The sequence below is a fragment of the Pterocles gutturalis genome, unplaced genomic scaffold (assembly GCF_000699245.1).
Source record: "Pterocles gutturalis isolate BGI_N339 unplaced genomic scaffold, ASM69924v1 scaffold2584, whole genome shotgun sequence".
Lineage (NCBI taxonomy): Eukaryota > Metazoa > Chordata > Aves > Pterocliformes > Pteroclidae > Pterocles > Pterocles gutturalis.
The window spans coordinates 32,789-57,389 of record NW_010135372.1 but is presented as its reverse complement, the minus strand read 5'-3'; the positions used below and the strand labels follow the sequence as shown (position 1 = coordinate 57,389).

Sequence of the window (24,601 nt, the reverse complement as noted above, 5' to 3'; positions counted from 1 at the left end):
CCTGTGATATGTATTTGCTTTATGGAAAGAACCAAGATGAAGGGTAGGCTGAAAATCTCCAAAGCATTTGCACAAGGACAGCCAAAGGTACCATTTCAGAGACTTGAGGAAAGGTGAAAAAAATTGAACCAAGAATCTACATTAATTTGGAAAAATGGCTTGGGACAGAAATATACACATTCCTCCTTAATTTCCCCAGTCTCCAAAGCACACTTGTGGCTGCCCCAGCATCCAAAGCTGGAATGGCCTCTCACCCCTGCAGACAGCACTCGCACTATGGAAAGGAGACCTACACAGGGAGTTATTTCTGCATATTCCTCCATCAACCTATCTGACATTTTGAAAACATAAGGGATGCTGGATTAGTAGAATATAGTACACAACAGAGTTTTGTAAGGTTTTAAGTGGAATATACTGAACTACACTGGGGACTGCAGTGGTAACAGAGCATTCAGTGTTCAATGCAAGCTATAAAATGGAAATGATGAAGACCGAAATTCTTTCAAATATATCGACACATTCTTCCATCTTACGAATAGAGTCAAGAGAGGAACACAAGCAAATTTTAAAATGCTCACAATTTTGCACAACACCTGAAATAAGAATAATTCTGTAAAACGAACATGAGGACAAAGAGGCATGTTCTTCCTGATCCAAATAAAGCAGAAACTTTTTGAGAGTTTTCAACTCAAGCGTAGTTGCTGGGCTCTTCCATCAGATTATGAAAGTCAGCTTGGATGTGCAGTACTGCTATATGCTTACAACAACAGAAGTCTCCCCTGGCTGATGGCGAACAGTTAAATACTTTTATGTGGGAAACACTTCTTTACTGTGAGGATGACCGAGCACTGGCAAAGGTTGTCCAGAGAGGCTGTGGAATCTCCATCCTTGGCGATATTCAAAAGCCACCTGGACATGGTCTGGAGCAACTGGCTGTAGCTGGCCCTGCTTCAGCAGGGGGGCTGGACCAGATGAGTGCAGAGGTCCCTTCCAGCCACAACCATTCTGGGATTCTGTGCCTCTCAGACCACGACTACTGGCATAGAGACTGTACCTTAAGATAATTCAGGTAGCCTGAATGCCGACCCAGCAATGTGATCTTGCTTCATGTCTTTCTTGCATTCTCTAACTTGCTAGTAGATTTGGTAACACTTGTTCATTTTTTTTCCCCTTCCCCTTTCCTTCCCCTTCCTTTCTCATTCAAGGAAAAAGTAGGGATATTTTTAATTCAAGGGAAGTATTCTTCTGACATTTTTGCTTCCTTGCTGTACAGCTGGCAGGTTCTGCTCTGCTTCATAGGTATTATTTCATAGGAACTGTCAAAAGACCTGCATTTTGTATTATCAAGTAATTTCCATAAAACCATATGCGTAAAATCCCTCCTGCGTAGTTTTGGACTTGCTTCATGTCTCTTGCAGATAAAAATGTGGAACCCAGCTGCCTGCTCAGCAAATGCCATAGAGACTTAAGGGCTAAAGAGCTGAGACATAGACATATGCCTGTAAACTTCCTGAAGCTCAGCACAACACGCGCTGTCTCAAGCTAAGACAACGGGATGTAGACAGAGATGCCAAAAATGGGAAAGCCAACATCCAAACCAGCACATCCACGAACGTCCTGCTGTCAGATTCACATGTAAAGAAGTAGCCCGACCTCTCCTGGTCAGCAAGGCAATGCCTACAGGATGTTCCTTACTATGTGAACAGACTTATTCTAAAATTAAAACCAGTACTACAGTCCCCTTACCTACAATTTTTTCAGAATGCTGCTATGATGGTCTGGGACCATATATTTCTATGGCCTGGCTATAGAGAGAAGCTCCACACAAGCCCAACATTGACAGCTTTTACTGACATTGGAAATGACAGTCCTTAACACGCATTTGAGTACGCTCACCTTTATCTTGTCATCTGTTTCCATAGTGGCTTGCAGTCTCCCGTTCACGCTGAATACACAGAAGAGGCCGTTTTCATAATATATGACACAGTGGCCTTCTCTTGAAGCTTGGATAAGTTTTGGTCTCAGGCAGTTCTGAGGACCTTCAAATGTTTGAGGACCTTCTAATGTTCTCAGTAGATCTCCATTCATAGAATGTATGAGACACGGTCCTTCTGTGAGACAGAATAAAATCTCTAGTTATCAATTTACATGCTTCTTTATAGACATCATATATTGAATAGTAAGCAATGACTTCTACTTAGGTAATCACTATTATAATACATTATAATGATTTTCACCATGTTTAAGTGGAAAGCCTGTGACTTTAAAGGTGCCAGAGAGTAAAATGATCAGCTTATTCCTTCAAAGCTTTATATTAAGGTATTTTAGAGCACCTATCAAAACTAGTTAGACACCTAACAGATGTTCTTTTGTGGATTTCCTTTTAAAACTGGTAGTAGTTAATTTTGAGAGCACATACATTTCTGTGAATCCTAAAATGAGATTATGGTGTATATCCATAGAGTGGTGATCAATGGCTCCATGTCCCGATGGAGATCAGTGACGAGTGGTGTCCCTCAAGGCTCCGTATTGGGACCAGTACTGTTTAATATCTTCATCAATGCTGGGGGATGAAGAGCTTGAGACCAGCCCTGTGCAAAAGGACTTGGGGGTACTGGTGGATGTGAAGCTCAGCACGAGCTGGCAGCATGCGCTCATGGCCCAGAGAGCCAACCACATCCTGGGCTGCATCAAGAGAAGTGTGACCAGCAGGTGGAAGGAGAAGATTCTCTCCCTCTACTCTGCTCTCGTGAGACCCCCCCCCTGCAGTGCAGCATCCAGCTCTGGGGTCTTCAGCACAGGAAGGACATGGACCTATTGGAGTGGGGCCAGAGGAGGACCACAAAAATCATAAGAGAGCTGGAGCACCTCCCATGCCAGGACAGGCTGAGAGAGTTGGGGGTGTGCAGCCTGGAGAAGAGAAGGCTCCGGGGAGACCTCAGAGCAGCTTCCAGTGCTGAAAGGGGGCTTTCAGAAAAAAGAAAAAAAAAAATGGAGACAGACTTTTTAGCAGGGCCTGTAGCAACAGGACAAAGGGTAATGGTCTCAAACTAAAGGAGGGTATACTCAGACTATAGATATAAAACTATAGATATAAGGAAGAAATTTTTTACAATGAGGGTGGTGAGGCAGTGGCCCAGGTTGCCCAGAGAAGCTGTGGATGCCCCATCCCTGGAGGGGTTCAAGGCCAGGCTGGATGAGGCTTTGAGCAACCTGGGCTAGTGGGAGGTGTCCCTGCCCATGGCAGGGGGTGGCACTGGATGATCTCTAAGGTCCCTTCCAACTGAAACCATTCTATGACTCTACAATATTCTCATATTAAGATTTTAACCTATACATGAAGCCCTAAATATCTGCTTTTTAATTTGTTTGGAAAAAATACCCAATTTGCATGTAAGCCACAATTGTTCATGCGCATAAAACAGAAACACACACAGATGCATATGGTGAGTACACCCAACTTTGAAAAAAGCGTCTCAAATTAGATCCTAATTCTAAGAAATTCCTTGTTTAAAATTAAGTCTGGGCCAGTAAATAGGAAAATTATAATATCCATGGAATCAACACCATTCTTGATAATTTGCCTGCCAAAAGCAGGTCTTTTGAGAACAAAAATGGGGCGTATTACAGGCTTTATAGCTAAGCTCAAAGAGCCAAAACAGAATTACTACAAATTTTCGTTGGTAGTTGATATATCCCCTTAATCAAACAAACAAGACAGCACACTCTCTTTCTCCTGAAACTAGTTTTTGCTTCCCTTGCTGAGAAGTTAGCCATAACAAACATTCTTCACCATCCTGGCAGTCAAGAGCTGTATCCAACTGTGTGCTATATGCAATTACACTGGATAAACAAACCAAAAGAAACAGTCACCAGTAGGCCCATGACAGGGAAACTGGTGTGGTTGCCTCTTCTGGTAAACGTCTGACTAATCCTGAGTTTTTACATGCTTGAAAAGGTTTCAAATTCTGTAGCAGCTAAACCAGGGTCAGAAAAAAAACCCACCATGAAGTTAATAAATTCAGCCACCTGAGACTCTATTCTTTTTTACATTAGGATTATAGCTTCATGAACAGAAGAAATGCCAACAGCTCCCTTACCTTTGGAACCACTTATTACCAGGCCAAGCTCAGCACAAATGGTAGCGCAGGTGATCTCATAGTCATGTCCTGTCAAAACAGCTCGAGGAGTTGCAAAATCACCTTCAATGAAAAAACAATAAAAGCAGTCCTTGGTTACAATCTTTTTCCAAAAACCCCTGCTTTCAATCACCGAAGTGTCTTCAGTTTCCTTGCTCTCCGGAGCTCGTGTGCCCCACAAATCACTCCTATGCTCCTGTTCGCACACGGCTGGTTGTTCTGTACGCTATGGACACCGTACAGCAGCAGTCTGCTGGAGGAATTCAGCCTGCACATTTACTCATGCACCTTCGTATAAAAGTCAGGTGTGCAGTAAGAACAAACAGAAGGTGGAGCTTTGTGTTTTCCCCTCTCTCCATCTCCCCCCTCTATTTTTTTTTGGAGGAAGAGATCTAAGTCAATTCCTACCTCTTCCTACAAGAGGCACAGTAAGCACAAGCGTGACTGAGAGGAGACACGTACAGTGCCAAAGATGAAGTAAAACACCCATTGACTGATTTTATTTTACTCCGGTAACAGTGTTGAAACCTCAGTCTGATGTCTAGTTCCTTGTAAGATGTGGTGCGTGGTACACCATCAGGCTGAATTTCAGCTGAGTTTTCAAAACCAAACCCGATATTAATTACCGCTGCTCCTATTAAGACATTTCCCTGCAACAAGAGCAAATAAAAGTGTATTTCTTCTGAGATTCTCTTTGTAATCAAGCATATATGGGTACCATAAAGTAAAAGAAATTGTACAACTGGGACATTTAAACGCAAAAAAATTTTTCTCCAGGTCAAGACACAAGAAGGGTAAGCAAATGCTCTGAAGCTCTTTAAATAGTTTCATAACTACACTCGCTGGTCATTCTCTGGATCTCCCTCTTTCAAGAGCACTAGCATTTCATGGAAATCATAATGGTATTTTTATATTACCATATAATTAGTTCATTCATAGCATTTCACAAAGCATTTAAAATATAAAGAATGTACCCTGGGTCACGTTATGTAGTTTCAAAAAGGATTAGATGAGTTTTTCAGCAGGCAGAAATAACTTCCCTCCATAATAAATGATGCTATGTGAGATACCAGCAAGGCACTAAAGCAGTGGTAAAATCGAACTTTCATCACTTTAAAAACAGGAGATAGGCTTGCAAAGAGACAGAGTAATAAGAGGGCCAGCTGACTCCATTTGTTACCAAGGTAACATCATTCAAATTCTATTTGGGGTTACAACTTTTCCAAAAGATACAAACAGCACAATGTCATCAGTTTGTCCATGTAGAGCCGTAGCAGTACCAGCAACACTGGTACTGGGTCTTGCTAGAAATTATGGAAATATATCAAAGCAGGTAGCTACCCAGAAATGTACAGCGAGAGACTTCTGTGGGAAAGAAGTGTAGATCTGGGCTTGCATAAGCAAAAGCTTAGCTTGCTCTCAATATTTTACATTTTTGCTCAGACCATTTCCAACACCTCCCAGAGTGACGGTGTAGCCACCAGGAATGTGAATGGCTTTTTAGAAAAGGTCATAATCCGTGAGAAACTATCAAATCAAGGACTTTGACCTTTCAACATTTCATTTATTCTGCAGTTACCATTATAATCTATTATTTATACCCAAATACAACATTTTGAAAAGTAACTAAATCTGTTTCTTCTTAGATATACACATACACACTATATACATGTGTCTGTGCACTTACACACACACACACACATATGCTATCAGCATTTTAAATCTGGAAATGCTTTGGAACAACTTGCAGAATCGTCCCTAAATCTCTTAATAAATAATCACTAAAAGCTATTGCTTTTGTCTTGTAGAAAGTTTAGCAAAACACACTCCAAGCCAGGAAGCATGGCAGACAGTTCAGAAGCCAAGGACAACCTCCCAACAAATTAGAAGCATAAGGGTTGACTTAATGACCCCCAGGTTCTTCTCAGGTGACCGATCCCACCAGCGCTCACAAACCTTTCAGTGAAAGTTTGCTCTATTGAACTTTCCTCCTCTAATCATGGGGCAGGCACCTTAGGAGATTCATAAAAGAGCACTGTGTAGACAAGCCACAAATTTGCAGTTTTAGGGGAAAACGTAACAGTAGCAAGAACAGTCTCATCAGCCAGTTCCAATTTAATTTTGTTGACCCACGTTTTGCTCCCTGTTGTCCCTGAGCCATAAAAACAGGAGGCAGCTTTCTGCCTTTAAAGCCCTTGTTAGTTTGTTTTCTTTGGAATGAGCTGCTTATGTTAGCAAAATTCTAGATTCCTGGTTTTATTACTTTATTTTGCTTTCTTTTGCTTTCAGAAATTGCATTTAACAAATAGTTGCATAGATCAGCAAGGAATGAACCTAGTTCTATACTGCACATGTTAATGAAACTTTTGAAACCAGAGAAGTTTCAAATGTACAATGCTGTAGTGGAGGCAATGAATAAAAGATGTTGGAGTGATGATGATTTCTTAGAAGCAATGTCTGAATGAATTTTTAGGAGGTGCAGCTAAACAAAATCCTTAAACTCCTTGCTGACAGCAACCGCATTAGTGTAGGCTTTACCTACGCTAGGCTGGCAGCAGCTATAGCCATGCAATGCAGAGGGGAAGATTCATAAAACAAGAAACAGCAACTGAGCATGTCTATTTATCACAGTCAACAGAAAAGTGAAATTACGTAAGTAACGCTCGCAGTCCTTTTAGAATTTGGGTTTGACCTCAAACATCGTAGGGTATAAACCTACAGGTGGCAGGATCAGTGTTTCCTAAATTGTATCTGCTGTTTACTGAATTAATTTGTTCTAAAGAAAGCACTTAAACGTAAAAAAGAAGAAATCTGAATAGTATCTTTAAGGAAATTGGGACTTGAATAAATACTGTAAAAGAGGAGTCCTGTGAAAAGTCAGGCTGCCTCCTTTGATAAGAATGTCAAGCATTTAGGGGTTTCCAAGCCTCTGATTTCCCAAATAATGGGGTCAACTTAAAAGCTGGTCGTAGAGCAGAACAGATTTCTTTTAAAAGCTTTTAAACTGTTACTGCTTCAGAAGATTGTCATGGTTTTTAATAATGCAAAGAGAAAATTTTATTTTGTTGCTGGTTTAAGGGGCACCACTTCCAACTTTTCTGAATTGTTTTAGAGGAACCGGCTGGCAGACCTTTTGAAAAGCTGGGGAAGCGACTTCAAAGGGAAGAGAGCCTTTGTCCGCTAAGCAGGTTTACGACCACTGATGCAAACCCTAACTAAGGGCTGAAAAGAATACCCGGTGCATCTTTATGGAGAGCCTTAAGGAAGATGAACAAGTCAAATGAGATTAAAGATAGTTCAAATCCTAGCACCAATGACCAAGACACAACAGTCCTACAGATGTGCTTTTCTCAGCACAGTATATAATCATACCCTTCGTCTCTGCCATCGCTGCGTTGCTACTTGAAGTTAAATGCTGTAAGAATCTTAATGCCACATTCATGTTGCTACAAAAGTCGTTGATGATTTATTTAAGTCGCAGGAGGTACGTGTAAAGTTATTTTCCAGTAATGGACAGAATACTTTACCTTTACAGTAACCATCCAAATGATTTCAAAAGAACTCTCCTACATTTCAATAAATAATGCTTGCAAAGCTCTTTTCCCATAGAAAATAGCAAAAAATATCACTCTTCCTTAAGTGACTAAAGTACATTTTAAATCATAAAATTCAAGCTTCAGGAGATAAGAGGAGAGCACATGATATCATGTCAGCTTAAGGCGATATTTCAGTGAAAAAATTTTCAATGAAAAAACGTTTGGAAACTATATTTAAAAAGGAACAGCGGGATCTTAGCAAAGTCAAAACTTTCTTCTAGTTATCACATCCAGAAGAAGATACGCCTTGCTGGATTAACAAGAAATTGTTTTGCATTGCTGGGTCTTCCCTGCTATTTTTTCAGCTTTGGTGATGTTACAAGACAGAACAGGATCAGGACATTTTAAATCCATCAGTAAATTCCCAAAAAGACCACCTTCTGTCTGTACACAAAGCTGTAAGAGCTGAGCCAAACATAGGAACTCATTTAAAGAAAAAATATCTCCCTAAAAAGAAATCAAACTAGAGATCAATTGAAAAACTGCCCTCACGATGAAATATGAGATACTCTGCCTGCTATTTCTGGATGAGATAATATTATGCGACACATTAAAATATAAAATATTTGAGTGTGCTCCTTTTTATGTTTTATGCTGAGAAGACAGTTAATTATGATAAGTCACAGACAGCCAAACAGTCATTTCTGAATTATTATTCTATGATTGCAGAGGCTGGAGGGCATTTTTAAATGGCAAATTAATTATGTGATTTTATGTCAATCTAAAATCCAAATTAAATGAAGTAGCAGTGAATCCAACTATCTTTTTACCTACTTCTTGCAAAAACAAATGATTTAAGTACTGTCTCAGAAGGATACATCAACCAAACCAAATTACATAAAGACAGTCTTCTAAAAATCATTTTACAAATTTCACGATTTCTGAAGTTGCTTCATATGACAAACACTGAGGAAAAACAATAAAAAGTTTGAAATCAATGGAGAAGTACACATGTACTGACAGAATATGTGTCATCTGGACAAAAGTGCTTTCAGCAAAATGTAAGTACATCAAGAAAACTCATTTGCTGCTTCTATATTGATTATTTAGCAAGTTTCGGAGTTTAACTGCATCAAAGTGATGACTGTAAAATAGGATATAAACTCTGTATATTAATGTCATATACGGAACAGCCACAGTGAGCATTTCAGTAACAGCCAGCTGGTTAAAAACCCATTTGACTGGCACAAAAAGGTTAGCTCTGTGGCGGATGTGAGATCTTACTAAAGCCATACCACACACTAATTACTGAAGTGTTCCTAAAATTTCATTTTGAATAATCTTTCCCTTGCAAACATGCATTTTCATGTACCAATGTAATCTTTTCACATTCTATAGGAACTTCATTGTTGTCTGGTTCTTCACATGACACTCCATCAGCCTTTCCTCCAATTCCTTCAAACTACTTCCCATCTGTTCAAACTTTTTTACAACAAAAGTACAACCTTATGCCTAGGTCTGTTTTTGCAAAAAAACCACCTCGACTGTACATTTTCTGAAAGGAACAATATCTTTGAACTGGTATCATTCTATCCTGAAGCAAAAGCTGAAAACACAAAATGCAGAAGACACTATAGTGCTGTTACCTTTGCTCAGTAAAGAAAAAAAAAAAAAAGATTTATCTTGTGGAATTCATTTCAGCGAATATAACACAGGAAAGGCTTATTGTCCTCGATCCCGCAGTCACACTGGGTGACAATGACTAACATTTTTCCATGCCAATATGAGATTTTCCATACGCGTTGTGTCAAGGGAACAGGTTCACTATGCTTCCAAAATAAACACAGCAAAGAAAAAGATGTACCAGGCTTTCACCAACTGGATATTCCAATTCCAACTGCAAAAGTCAATAATCCCCTTCCCAGCCCTCTGGAAGGAGCTGGCCCTTACTGGGGATTCATCTGCTGGCAGTCCTGGAAGTCATTCCGCAGGACTCTCCCCGCTGAACACAGACCTTTTGGAAGCCCCTGGCAAGTATCTGCAGGTGAATATTCAGGGTCGGTGGACACTAATATTTTAATATTTGTACCATCCTGACTTCATAAACTGCTGCTTCAATGTGAGCTTTGAAGTTTTCCAACGCTGTCATTTTTTGTTTGAGAATGTTCTAAAACAGCCTTATGAAGCGGCTTTTTTGTTTATGCTAAAAAAAATAATCTGTTTCCTTCATATTTCTCTCTTGTGGTTTATAGTTATAATTATGCCATTACCTAGTGAGACCAAGGAAAAAAACCTCAACAGAAAAAAACCCCATCAAGCAATATTTCAGCCAGAAACAGCACCTACTGTGGAATTGTTGGAAGACAAAAGACATCTTACAGCCTGTTGAAACCAACCACTACTTGAAGCTTACATAGTATTTCATACCTTGAGCTGAAAATAATCTGAGATGAGAGGCTTCATATGAGAATTCAGCTCAGTTTGGCAGTTTTAAATTTTTTTTTGGTATTAAAATACTATATTATTTTTGTTTAAAGAAAAATGTAATACTGCAAAATAACACCGTTCCATAACAGCACATATAGAAGTCTGTGCTTCAGCTATTTGACTGCTTTTGTAAAGTTGATTTCAAACCAATGCACCAGCAGATAGATGCGTAGCATCTTTCCGTATCACTGTAACTGGGAATACTGATGGCATTTCAGAGCATACATAAATTACTTGAATTTTAAAAAGTAAATACTGTAAACCAGATACTTTTTCAATGAAGCAGGCCATAATTCTAACTACAAATAGTATTCCTGCACTCAGTGGAGCAACACTTACCTCTGTGACACTAGTGTTAACAGAAATTAGATCCTGAAACACTTACAAAATAATTTCCTACCTGAGTCAGGATTATTGTATTGACCAAATAATTTTTACAACATTTAGGTTGGTAATTTTATTCTAGACTATAAATTATTACATCTTCTGCATTATCCTGTTATGTGGTATAGACTTTGAACTCCACGGTTATTTTTCCCAGCAACCAAACAAGGTAAATAAAAGTGATATATTAGTACATCATCCCACCGCTATGCATATGGTGCACATTAAGGTTGTATTCATTTACCATATGAATATAATTCCTTTTACCACATCAACTATTAGTTACAAGTTGTAAATATAGCATTGTTTTTCCTGGAACTCACAAGGCCTGCATTACATCACGAAGCACTAAATATCCTTATCCTTCTGGAGAATTTCAGGCATATAGTATTAGTGACACCTGGAGCTGGATACTGCCAAAAAAGCAGCATCCAAACTCCATCTTACCGTCTTCACTCGCATCTGGATTGTGCCTCAAAACTTGCTCTACAACGTGACTTGCAATGACTTACTCCGAACCACGATGTCTCTTAGCCAGCTAGAAACAAGGATGATACCAACGCTGCGCTTGCTGTAGGACAGACTTCGAGCCAAAGCAAATATTTAGAGCACACAAACTTACATGCTCACCAGGACCAAATCACTGCAACAATTTAAATGCTTTCTGAACCACCAGCGAGTGAAACTGCAAGTTCTTCTCAATGAAGACCTTGTCCTCCTGTCTATGACATGACGTTCTTGGCATTATATAAATACAAAATCATAGTGCTGATGCAGTATCTATACAGATTTCCAGATAGACCAAAATTCACCCACCTGTTACACCTCATCTTTTTTCAGTTTAAATATTTGGAGGCTAGAACCACCATTTCTAGGTGATTTATGGAGTACCTGGAGGAATGAGGCCTCAATCTCTTTGAGATACCAATGTGTTACAGCTTAAAAAATAAATGAGTGACCTTTCGTAGCTGGGTAACCTAAGGCTCTGCTCTAGATTCACGCGGATATTCCCAGTACTGGTGCTCTGTGAAGATACAGGGAACTGTAGGACCAGTTACAGCATCACCGCCCCTGTCCACTAAGTTTTCACGGGACTTTTAAGACTAACATCAAATAATGCAATAAATGTTAGGTAGAAGAATATTTAGTGCTTGCTACTCTCTTCAAAACAAGTTGCAGGTACTTTTCTATGTCTTGTGGATCTTCTCTATTAAATAAATTTTATTGAATTTGCCTTACAGGAATAGAAAAAATTTAATATTGCACTTCCTGAAGCTCTAGTAAAAAAGAAAAAAGTATTCAATTTCTTTTTACAGTCACACTTAACAAAACACTCCTGACCTACTTCTATTTCAGTTCATACATTAGCCTTAAATTCATATTGTATATTCTCATTATGACGTTAATGAAAAGAATAAAAATTATACTACAAACGAATTTTTTTTTTATTTTTTTTCACCGAATATGTGAAAATGTATATATTTTAAACATTTTACTAGGCAGGGCTTTGGAGAGTCAGTCCCTAGATCAGCTTTCAACCCAATGCCAGCAGATGGTGCTGCAGGATTCTGGCTTTCTGTAAAACAGAGTGCTGCTCTGCCCAGCCACTGCTGAGAAACAAAGAGGATTTGTTATGGCTGCAGTTAAACACTGTTAAAATAATTCTGAATTATTTACCGGCCTTTTTGTTGAAGAAGGACTCACACAATAATATCATGGGTGGAGGGGTAAAAAATAAATGTGCTGTTGAGCGCAGAAAGGAGCACCTGCAGCCTGGTTTGAAACTCTGGGTGCTGTGCTGTCATAGAGCTACACCCTGTTAACAGGCTGACCCCACTGAACAGCAGCTACAGGCTTCGTAGCTGCTGCAGTTCCATGTGTATTCCAGTATTTGGAGGCTCTGCAAATTTTTAGGTATTATGGCAGACCACGATTTGACAGAAATTAATGATAACAGCAGAATTTCCAGTACTACCTAACAACATCACTGATTTACGGACGTTCTGATACCCCTGCTACCTGGCATGACCAATGCAAAAGGGAACATTGACAGATATGATATTCATAACTACTTCCCAATTTTTTTAAGACAAGAAGCTGTTATGTAAACTGCTTCCAAAATTTATTTTTTTTTACAAAATAGTCATTATTTATCAAATATTTATGCTATAAACATTCTTTAGAAATATGAAACCTTATCTTCTCTTTTATCATTGGTTTTGAAACTGAAACTAAAAGTCCAGATCGTGCAGAAACTTGGGCACCAAGATGTAGGTTAATTCAAGATGAGGTAAAGGATGGGGAGGGCAGGCAAAGAGGTTTTTGTGCTACTGAGTTAACAGCAGACATACGACCTGCTTGAAATCAGTGTGATGATTCCCTGTGTACAGCCGCAAGCACCTATGTAAATCTTCACAGAATTCAGGTTTGTGGGATTAGTGTGTCTGAGCACAAAGAAATTATTACCTATGACATTACTTTTTAATCAGGCAACACAAAGATGCTCAGCAGGTCACATTTTCCAAGTTTACATCACCTGCACTATCCACTTCATTCATTAACTATCGAGCAATCACATAAAAAGTTTAACTTTTCAAACTGAAAAATGTGTGTAGCAGTTGATGAAATACAGATGTTTTACCTTTTGCTACAATTACTAATACAAGCAAACCCAGTAATTTCCCTAGTCTCAAGAACATAGCTTTAATTTAATAATAATGTTAATTGATAAAAAGTTTTTCAGATACAAAAACCCAAACAAAATACAGCTTCTTTTCAAAGTAGCTTGGATAACAGCTAGATTATTCTTCAGCAAGACAGGAAACTGGTGATTGAATTTGGAATCCTTTGGGAAATTTAATGTTTTGTAAATTGAAAAGATAATGTATCTTGAAAATTTGTATCTGAGGAAGATACTCTGCGTGTTAGCAACAGTGGAAGTGTTTAACGAATCCTCTCAATTAGATCTCAGTGAAATCCAGTAATTGGGTTTTTTTAAGTATGAAGTCACATGCTGACATTCACACGTGTGCCCTGCTACACAGCGACACTCCTAAAAGCATTTAATTTCTCTAACACACTTTGGAAAACCTGAATATAGTACCCTCTAAAAATATAAAACTACGCAATGAAAGTACCCCCACAATCCTCGTGATGCAAATGTGGTACACACAGAGTAACATTTTCCAGTTTTACGGGCTAACATAAAAGAGGTAATATAATTTGTTTTATTCACATATGTACAGAAGATCAATGCAATAATTCAGTAGAGATCACATTAGTACTAGTAGTAGTAATACAGTTACACACAGACTCTATATTTCATTAGTGCTGGATACTTTTATCGGTTAAGCCTTAATTTCATTAAGTAAATCACATTTCTAAATTAGGTATCTTTTTGTTTTTCAAAATATGAAAACTAAAAATAATTCTGAACAAATCAGTAGAAATTTTGAAAGGAATAGGACAGTCTCTTCATATCGTACGAACAGAGGGCAAGAAGAGCAGGAAAGCGCTTTATCTTCACCCCAGCTATGGACACACCAACCATTTGGTAAGCACCAACTATTTTATAAGCATAAACAATATGAAGACAATTCAATTCACCACTGTTCACCTCCCCTCCAGGAAAGTACACCCAAAGAAAATAATTACAGTGAAAAAAACAAAAAATTTTGAAGACATATATTAACATTCACTAATCTGACTGGTCCCTACACCTGGCAGGTGTGGGTGAGGAATTGTGAAGGATTGGAGGAAATGGGATATTGCAACTCCAAAGATGTTTGTTGGTAAAAGAATACAAAAAGTCTAAAAATAATAGAATTCAGAAAGTTTTAGAATTCACAGTCATGCTGGTTTGAAACAAACAGATATCCCATATTATTACTGGAAGGGCTTCAACTGCATTGCTGGGTCTGCCTTGAGGAAGACAGACAATCGAAGAGGAGAGGAACAAAAAAAAAAAAAAACCCCAAACCAAAAAACAGAGGTCTAGAAAAACATGACTTGCAGCAAAAGACTGAAAGAATTGGGTTATTAAATCTAGAGGCAAAGAACTGCAGGTCATGGCAACCCAAATAACTGGAAGTCGTTGTAAGGAGGAAATAAATAATCTGCTCTCTACACAAAGAATAAATATATATGAAATGACAAATTCAACTGCTGCAAAAAAACCTGGATATGAAGCTGAACAGCGGGAAAAGACTGGTAATGATACACTTGTGTATTTGTCCAAGTTTTTAACAGAAGGTTGGACAAACATCAGTTGAGAATGGGTTTGGTGTGGTGAAGCCCTCTTTGGGAAAAGAGATGAGCTGAGGTGACCAAAGCTCCTGCGCCCTGGTTCCTCTGGGTCTGTCATTACCAAGTCAATGCCTCAACCTAGGAAGTGGCCAAACACCCAGAGTTGCCACTTGAGCTTCAAAGCAGAGTGGGATCTGAAAGCGATGCACCCCATTTGCATGCAAACAAATTCTCTCCTCTGTTTTCTCCAGCCATCCATGCCCTTACCCCCCACTTCTCACCTCCCCTCCACCTGCCCTGTTTCCCCGGTACACCACCCTCTCCCAGTACCCTCTACGCACCGTACCACCCTATTCAGGAACAAGCATCATGTCACATCCCCAGGCAGTACCTTGCTATGAGATCGGAGCCTCTACATATGCAAAACCACCTTGGGGACACGGATCACACATGGGCGCCAAGGGGTGCTAACGGGAGGGTGACATCCTCTCCCTCCCACCTCCTCCACCTCCCCAAAGCCAGCCACATGCCAAGGAGAGAAAACAAAGTCCCTTACACTATTCAAAGTGACTTGATGTCTCCACAGTAAATTCTGATAATTAACGTGAACTCAGAGTGGCTCAGGGCTGTTCTAAAGGATCCGATTATTGCAAGATCCTCTGCTCTGTTCTGAATTATTGCTTCGCTTGGTCAGAAATTGTCCACAGAAACATTTCTGCAGCAGAAAAGCCCTGTGCACCGAAGTGAAGTACAGCCATGCCTCAACATTTTCAAAAAACAATTAATTTAAGTAAGAAAAAAACCCCACATTTGATCAAAGAGCATGGTGAAATATTTTTTGAATTTCAGGTTTTAATTTCAGAAGGAAAAGGGGGCTTAACCTAAATGTAATCAAGCTGTTTTGTAAAGAATAAAAATAGTTTCCAGCAGATGTGTCCCATGTAGGAATTTCATATCTTTGAGATTTAAATTCATCAAATTTGGTTTAAATCGATTGATGTGCTTGAGAGTCATTAGGGAGAAACTAAACAGACAGTGAGAGACTGCATAGGTATTTCTTTAAGAAGTCAGCTTAGAAGTTAAAAACTAAAGAAAGTAGATGATGAATATTTCAGTAACGTATTTCTTCTGTTAAACCATTGTTTCCAAAGAATATAAACCAAAACACTTATTTATCACGTATGCCCACCTGGCTTGTCAGCTTGAGTTAAGTACTATTGTAAAACATGAATACATGCAGCCACAGATCAAGAGCTCAGTGCTTCCTAAAGTAACAAAACCAGATAAAGGAAACGAAATAAAATGTAACTGGTGGAGTCATGGGTGCCCAGTGGGACAGTATCTAGGGTGGCTTGATCATACCAGCCTGTTGACTGATGTGTATCAGAGGCAACAGGTACTATAAAAGGAAGCAAGAAATGCTCCTGGTTTAGATTATTTTTGTTGAAATTTCTCTGGCATCAGGATTTGGTACAGTGCCACTGGAGGCGTATTGCTGTGAAGTCAGTTTAAGACAGGAATTAGACATAACTAAATAGAGGAAAAAATAGGAAAGGAGTATTAACTTTGAGAGTACCTAAAATTCCAACGAATAAAGCTCACTGAAAGCATGAATAAACTATATTTTGAGGTAAAAAATCATAAGCTTCAAATACAAAAAGGCACCAGACAAGTTCAATATCCAGCACCCTGTGAATGGGTGGGAGTTACAGTTGCAGTAACGGGGCTCAAAACCCAACAAATCGGCTGGTGCTTTCCATTTCTGACAAAATCAAAACTAAGCAGAAACAGCTCTTGCCTTTTCCAAATCTGACTGAACAGAGATGCCTATAGAAAGCTCTTTCTGGGAAAAATTAACCCCACCAGATTACCATCTCTTTGAAGCAGAAACTGTCTTTCACTATACCCATCTAGACCTATGTATAGCGCCATTAGATTCCAATTCACAATAAAGGCTTCCAGGCATGCCGTATCACAGAAAACCCCACATAATGGCAAACAGTAAACATACGAGCCCTTGCATGTCCCTAAAAATACAAGTATAGGACTGCAAACTAAGAGACTTATTAGGTAGCTAGTGTTTGATTTTAAACAGTAGCTAACATAGCCTAGTATTAATTTGGAAAACTGCAAAATTTTAATGTGTTAGTAATTTTTAATATGTTAGAACTTTCAAGTTCCTTTCACAGCCTTTTTGGAGTTTCCAAGTTTACAAGCTCTGCAAAAATAGTGTAGAGTTTGGATTTTCTTTAAATTGACAGATTGCAAAATACGTATATTCACAGAGATTTTGTCCCTCAACCAAAGCCATATTTATTTACAGATACTCATGAAATTCTGCTAGCCACACCCCAGAAAAGCTCCCGTCTCTTGAATCGGACTGTTGGAAGGATAACGGGGACAGTTTGCTCCCATCCTCTGCCAGAAGATTCTGCAACTGTGTGAACTGAACTTCTGTATCTTGTGCAATCTTTGAATAGCCTTCACAGTCAACATCTAATCATTTGCAAGTAAAATTCAGATATTCATCCTCATATTAATCAGTTGTGCTTCTTCAAAATAGCTCACAGGATGCAATTTCAGTCAAATCACCTCTTTTTTTCCAAATTCAGGTAACTTCAGTTGCGTATGAAACACACAACTTTACCAAAGTGGATTTGGAAGATGTCAGATATTATGTACATGATATGCAATTGTACACCAGTTATAACCGCAATATATGCCAGATACAACGACACTTCCTGCTTTCCAGGTGTCCGTTTTGTCCGTTGCAGACAGCAGGTATGTTTTTACTAGTATTTAAACAGGGTCAGAGAAGATCTCAAGTGTATGGCAGAAAACCTAAAAAAACCCCTCTTCTTACGGCAGACAGAATATCCTGCTTCTTACCCCTTCTCTTCAGTGTTCTCTTTTTGGCTGAACAGGGAGAACAGGACGACTGTTTGGCTGTGATGCTCCCCTCTCTTCCCCTATGTAAGCTCTCACCAGCTGCCTCAAAAGCCTCTTGCTCCTGACAACTGGCTCACTCAGGTTTTCTGTCAAGCTGCATGTCTGCCTTCTTCTCTGCTTTGGGGATCAGGAATTAATTTTTTGCGTGGAGTATAACTGGCAGAAGATCACTTTCCACCTTTCCTGTTACATCACACAGGCACAGAGGGGTTGAACAGTCCTACAGTTTCACTGTTTTCCATAGAAAATTATCAGTTAAAAGAGAGAATCTTCATGAGCAAAAAGATTTGGGATCTCCTGGGAAATGGTGCAAGACGGAAGAGATGGAATTCTTTGGGAAGCGGCAAAGGACTTTGGGTGGGAAGGTGTTAAAGCCGGTGTTGCTTGCACTGGAACTAATTAAAATGCCAAGTATGTGAGGGCGACGATTAGGCACATAGCTCCCACCAAAGTGTTAAACTACAAAGGTTTTAAGCTTGCTTCTGTCCTGCTTAGGCCATCACACTTCTCATTACAATGACCTTACTCTAAGGTAAAAGACACTGTCTGTGTAACTCTGTTGACAGCTAAGGCACCGCTGGGAGAACCTCTGCACATCAGATTCCAGTGGCGTGGGGGCACTGGAGCAATGTAAGGCCTTCTTTGGTTTAAACAACTCTAATGCAGGTATTTAATGAAATTGTCATGTTGAGAGAAAAATACTTACTCAGATCGAATATATAAAAAATATAAAATATAAAAATATAAGTATATACTCAAATAAAAATATAGTTTATAAAATATAGGAAAGATAAAAAACTATTTTCCTTCTCTCATTCCCAGAGCTCCTCCTCCCCAACTCAATAAGTGACAAGAAAAAATGTATTTGTAGTGTTCAGGATCCTGTAACTTGAAAACTTAGTTCTACTTGTGCTGCAGAACAAGCCCTGTTTGCCCTCAATTCTTTAAACTAGAGTTGATCACAGCTACAGAAAAAGGAACACTGGACTCTGACATTAATGTTACCTAAAATTTTGTCATGCAAGGTGTTCACTCAAGCCATTTTTAGACAAATTCTTTATAAAACAGGTTTTGCTTACCTCTTGGATTATCACCAATGATATTGGTTTTGCCATTCCAGTACCAGAGCAGCAACGTCGCATCACGCGATCCAGAGAGGATGTAACAATTTCCTCCAATATAGGACTCGGAACGGGCGAGACAGGTTACAACATCCCAGTGTCCAAATACTACTTGTATCATTTTACCTGAAATACATAAAACTGATTGGTTTAAAACTATGCTTTTATTCTTTATAAGACAAATTAAATACAATATAAAGTATTTTAGAAATATTTTCTTTATTAAAAAAGGTTGCAAGAAGAACTGCAGAGAAGAGTACTGGGTTTTTTTCTTGATTTGTTGGAAACTTATTTAAAAGTGCAGTAGACCATACAGTCCATAAAAAAATATTTACAGTCCATAAATATCATACTTGATTCAAAGGCAAATTGTACCAGAAGGTTTTTTTAATTCTATACATTTCCATTCAGTTTACAGACAGGAAACATGATGAGATTCTCTCTTTAAAGTTCAAGGTAAGTTTACTGATGAAAGTGACAGTAAAAAGGCAAATCTGATGATGATGTGGGAAACTGAATCAGAAGAAGCTACAGAACATTTAGGACCCTGATGAAATTGGTATTGTGAGAGCTGCCTAGAAAATATAGCATTTGCAACTTCTGAGCATCTCCTTAAGCAGAGAAAAGGAGCTCTAGATGAAAAATTACTCTCATGCTCAGGTTTTTGCATCACCATTGATACACTTGCCAATTATTTCAACCAGCATCCTTCCCTTTCAAGAATTTCTGTAATGTTCAAAAAAGAGACCTGGAAAAGACACTCTTATCTATTGTATACAGGATGAACGCTTGGACCCTTGATAGAGACATAACTGTGAAAAAGAAAGGAAAGCCTACACAGTTAAAAATGTGCTGCTCAGGTGTCTGTATAAACAGGAATATGACTATTACCTTTTAACCCTAACTAAACAGGGTGATATTTTCAAAAAACTGTCAATTCGGATGCTCATGTAGAGTGGATTTGCACGTGGGAGAGGAAACACACGTAAGGTCACCCCCAGATCTCTGCCAGGCCACCCTGCCAGGGACTGGCTCCTACACAGCAACCGTGGCACATGCCCTGCCCTTAATCTGAGACTCAAATTAAGCACATCTTAATAAAATATTTTGGCACATGAATTGAACACAACTGGCGAATCACATAATACAACTAGTGTGATGCATTTCAGAGGTCTCTTTCTACACAGTGCAAAGGTATTGTATTCATACCCAGCCATTAAATAACACTAACTGTAGCAAAAGACTTAAGGGAGTGGTTCCGAGAAAAGACCAAAAATCATGTTAACAGCCTGATTTATAATAAAGATGAAAAAGGTAATTGGATTAAAGTGGAGAAACCTCCCCCCCAAAAAACCAAAAAAACCGACAAAAAAAACAAAACACCAAAACATGAAAAAAGTTTGAATATCTAAAAAAAAGGGGGAATTACTTTTGTATATGAAATAAAAATAGAATAATCATGTAATTTAGAGAAAACTTGTAAATCAGATTTAAAATAAAACACTGAGAAAACTTACTAGGCAAGTACAATCCTCCAAGAGAAATTGTGAAATCAAGTGCTGCCACATGAGCCTTTTCCAGCTGGAAGGGGCAGACCCTGGAAGGTACACGCACTGTGCACATCTACCTCCTATCAGAACACAGAGTAACTGTGGGATCGAGTCTCTCCCTGCCCTCTATGAGCCTGCCATAGCATTCTGCAGCAGCCACCTCTGCACACCAGGGCTTTCATCCGTGCCCCGGGGTCACCTCCCTGTCTCAGGTGCTGAGCAGGCAACAAGAGTTAGGCAGAACAAGTTCCTGAACCTCACAGCTAGGAGCAGTGAAACACCCACAGACTACATAACCTCATTTTGGCAAGGTACAAAAACATCGCACCGAGTGTATGTTTTTCCCTGAAAATTCAAGTTGTCAATTACATGGTTTAGATTTGAGAATAATTTAATCATGTGATACATTTTTCAGTCGTATAGCTGTAGGTATTCAGCTACCTGAGGTGATTTATCCTTTCAGAGCAGAAGTTTATGCTGTAAGCATTGCTGAGTTATAGAGATCTCTCTCTCAATTATATTCTATGTTTATAGGTTCTCATCTAGAAAACAAACCTTTTTCGAGGCTGCTTGTTTGACAGCTGTTCATGTAGTCGCATTGCCTTGTTAGTTTTAGCTTGTTACTGTGCGGCTAAGGCTCAACCAATTCCATCAAAACTATTAAAATAGGAAGTAAGCTTTTGCTCTTTCATATTAGTAAAAAAAAATTAATCTCCTAAGAGTTCCTCAACTTTTTTGTTTCCTTTAACACAAGTTGTCCTCTCTACGCAGTAATATCAGACATTGCCATACGCACTGATATAGCCCTTTCTGACAAAACAAATTTTCTAGTTAATGTTTTATTTGACAGCTGTGCTACGAATAATTAAAAAAAAAAAATACTCAAATCTCTGCACTACTGAATCTAAAAAGCTGTCTAGGAATCATTCCCACCACTGGAAGAAGGTTTTATTGTGCTTCTGCTGTACCAGCTGTGCCAAGAACCCATGATTTATGTTAAAAGTATTTCCTGTTAAAAAACCCCAAAGCACAAACCCAAAAATCTAACAGGAAAAAAGGTTCCCTTTCTGTAGAAGTGCTAAAATATAACTGACTCCAACATTTGTGATCACCTGCCATTAGGCATTACTGATCCCATCATCTCTTTCCCCTGCTGTTCTGCCAATTTCCAAATAAGTATTTCACTATTCTCATTTCGATTCGAAGCACAACAAACTCCATCTGAATTCACTCGATTTAAACTAGAGCTAGAGTTGTGCTATTGACCAAGGAGACACACGTAAGATACAAATCATCTGCAACTCTTTTGCCAACTGTATTTTGGTTTATATCATCATTACCTATGGTAGCAACAACATGCCTGGTGTATCTGATTTACACACAGACGATATAATTTAATGAGATATTTGTAGTTAAGACTGATACAGAACAACCCTGACAAAATCATACAGGTTCCTTCCATAGGTCTAAAGTAAAATAAAACCTTCAACATAAAAGAATTAGTTCTCTAATCATATAAACCAAGAGTATACACTGAATATTCATTACTTCTGGCTAACTTTTCTGAAGATCTCCTTTAAATTCACAGGTTTATGTAAATTTATTTTCATCAAGGAGAAAATTAAACGAAGAAGGGTCTTACAAGATGTCTGGATAATGAATTGTAGGCAGTCCATAAGTAAATGGAACTTCTCCTTTATACTTAAGGCTTTAAAATTGCAAAAATGACAGATGTGCTAAAATATGCCAGGGGATCTAGTCCTAGAAGATTTTCATTAACGACCATACTGTTTTGTTATATATTTTGGTTTGCCAAGTGTGAAAAACACTATTAACTAATATATTTAAGAAATGATGACAAACGTGGAATATTCCCTAGGGATTAATAACCTACTGGAAAGCTCGATGGCACACACACATTAACCACACCGGGTCATTAATCCCAAAGAAGTACCTTGCAGAGAGGTCGCTATTCCCATTACAAGATAATGAAAGGGAAAAAAACCTACCTATTTTTTTCTGGGCCTCCATGGCTTTTAAATTCTTGTAGCTCTTACACTGAAAGATTCTTTTCTATTTAGCATGACACATGCATGACTTCAACGCTTTGGATACATGCCAGCTGACAGACTAATTTAACTGCTGCCCATTATATCGATCAGTTTATGTTCTATGAAAGAGTTCCGTGTCTCCAAATCAATTTTTCTATTATAGCATAGCTTTCAAAGGCTTTCAGAAGTATTCTTTCACCAGATTTCAAGACATCACTACTGTACTTACTCTACAGTTCATGCCTGTATTTCCTCAAAAAAAATTATCTGGTGCTGAACACCAACCAGCGGTAAATTCAACTAAGCACCCTAAGAACAATTTATTTTCCTGGTATGCAGAACTTCACAAAAACTCACTAGACTCATTTACTCGTGGAAATCCCAGTGTAAGAAGAGGCAAGCCTGTCCTATAGATTTGAAGTCTTAACATTTGCCATCATTCCACAAAAATGACGGCTTACAATACACAGTAGCAGTAGGTAAGAAAAGATTTGACAAATATTATTAATAGGGGAATAAATACATACTCCACTGTCTCCCCCGACCCCTGCTTGCTTTCTTTATTTTAAACAGTAGGTTGACGATGAACAGAAAAATCTTTTAGGCTATTCCCATCTTTTAAAAATACATTACCTGAGTCAGTAGAATAAACTCGGAAACTCTTGTCCCAGAAGCCACAGACCAAGATGTAACGATTATCAGAGGTGATGACAAAACACTGGGAATGTACCTGAATGCTTTGGTCTAAAAGGTCAGTGATCTGCCTTCTGTGCATACCTGTATTGCTGGCTGAACAGAAAGACACACACATCAAGAAATTTTAGCATCCACATTCACAGAACAAAAGCACATTTTAGAAATTTACGTTCACACCAAAACTACTCCTTGCTGCTGTTACTTGTTTTTTTGGGGCAGGGACTTTTTCTTTCTACTTTTACAATAAAATACTCATTACTCTTCTGGGAACAATGCTACTTCCTTGTAGTATATATTCTAAAAGAGAAAAAAAATCCCTTCTTTAAGCCAAATGCAACTGACAAATACAAATGAAAGATTGCAAAAAAAATGAATTATACTTAAAAATGTAATAAGCTTTCTTCCCCCCTTCTTCTAGTACAGGAAATTCAAAATTAAGAAATAAATGAAGGGAATCAAATTCTAAAGCAGCATATACACATGTATGCTATATGGTGGCTCAAACGCAGCAGACAATGGAATTATGATTTCAAAATCACAAACAAGTTGTATTTCATTGCAAGCACTGTAATTTAAAAAAAAGAATAACTGCAGTAAACACTGCTACCATTTCACATTTTTTTGAGCATTGCACAAAAATCAACCAGCTTGTCTCTGCACTCTCCTTTAGGGTTGAGAGAAAATATTTATCCTATTTTGACCACCTGCTGTTTGATTTCCCCAGCTAACCTTGCATTGTGAACCCTCAGAATGGACAGGAATCAATTAACGAACAGCTTTTCATATTATATTAATTGATGCGTATGCATATATATATACATATGGGTCCCTATAGATATATAGAATGAAGACCCTACACTGTAGGAAGATCTTTTAATGTGCTTTGTTCCCGAGGGAATCTGACTCCCATCCCAGGAAAATAAATTCTCCTGGGCCTGGGTTTGGTTGCCGACTGCTAGGAGCACCATTGCTTCCTTTCTAGGAGGTCCCCCAGACCCGTCTCTGTCCTGGTCTCGTGCTCATCTCTACTCTTTGTTTTTTAATTTCTTTCCTTTCGCAGCAGCCAGCTATCCCCTAAGCTTTGGGCTTATTCCATTTACTCTGTATCAAATCCTTACTTCATTTATGTTTTTCCTATGTTTTAAATGTCAAAACTGTCTTGTCCATACGGGTAGCAAATAACTGAGCCAGGTATTGCCCCGCGCTCTGCAGGTAACACGTAACGGAGCCTTGAGCACTGGTGGGACCAGCGAAAGAGTAACAACAAGGTGTTAGAAATGCACAGGGAAGCGTTCTGTATGACAATGTAATGCCAACTAAATCCCTCAAAAAGATGCAGATCGACCATTCGGTGTGGATAAGACCTTCAAAAAACTTCATGTCAAAAAGAGGTCTCGGATCTGTGTGATCCCAGTCACTACTGGTTTACACCTTCCTCTGCAA

General features: G+C 38.7%; 1 protein-coding gene across 1 annotated transcript in view; it reads right to left on the bottom strand.

Annotated features, from left to right (window-relative positions):
• LOC104467884 (lipopolysaccharide-responsive and beige-like anchor protein) overlaps positions 1-24,601 on the bottom strand; it is a gene marked incomplete at its 5' end in the record, with an annotated part of 53,765 nt that overhangs the window by 6,904 nt on the left and 22,260 nt on the right. The window contains 5 exons of the mRNA XM_010081849.1: positions 1,897-2,111; positions 4,101-4,202; positions 17,810-17,812; positions 18,820-18,987; positions 23,096-23,251. Of these exons, the coding sequence (XP_010080151.1) occupies positions 1,897-2,111; positions 4,101-4,202; positions 17,810-17,812; positions 18,820-18,987; positions 23,096-23,251 (644 nt within the window). The remainder of the gene's footprint in view (positions 1-1,896; positions 2,112-4,100; positions 4,203-17,809; positions 17,813-18,819; positions 18,988-23,095; positions 23,252-24,601) is intronic.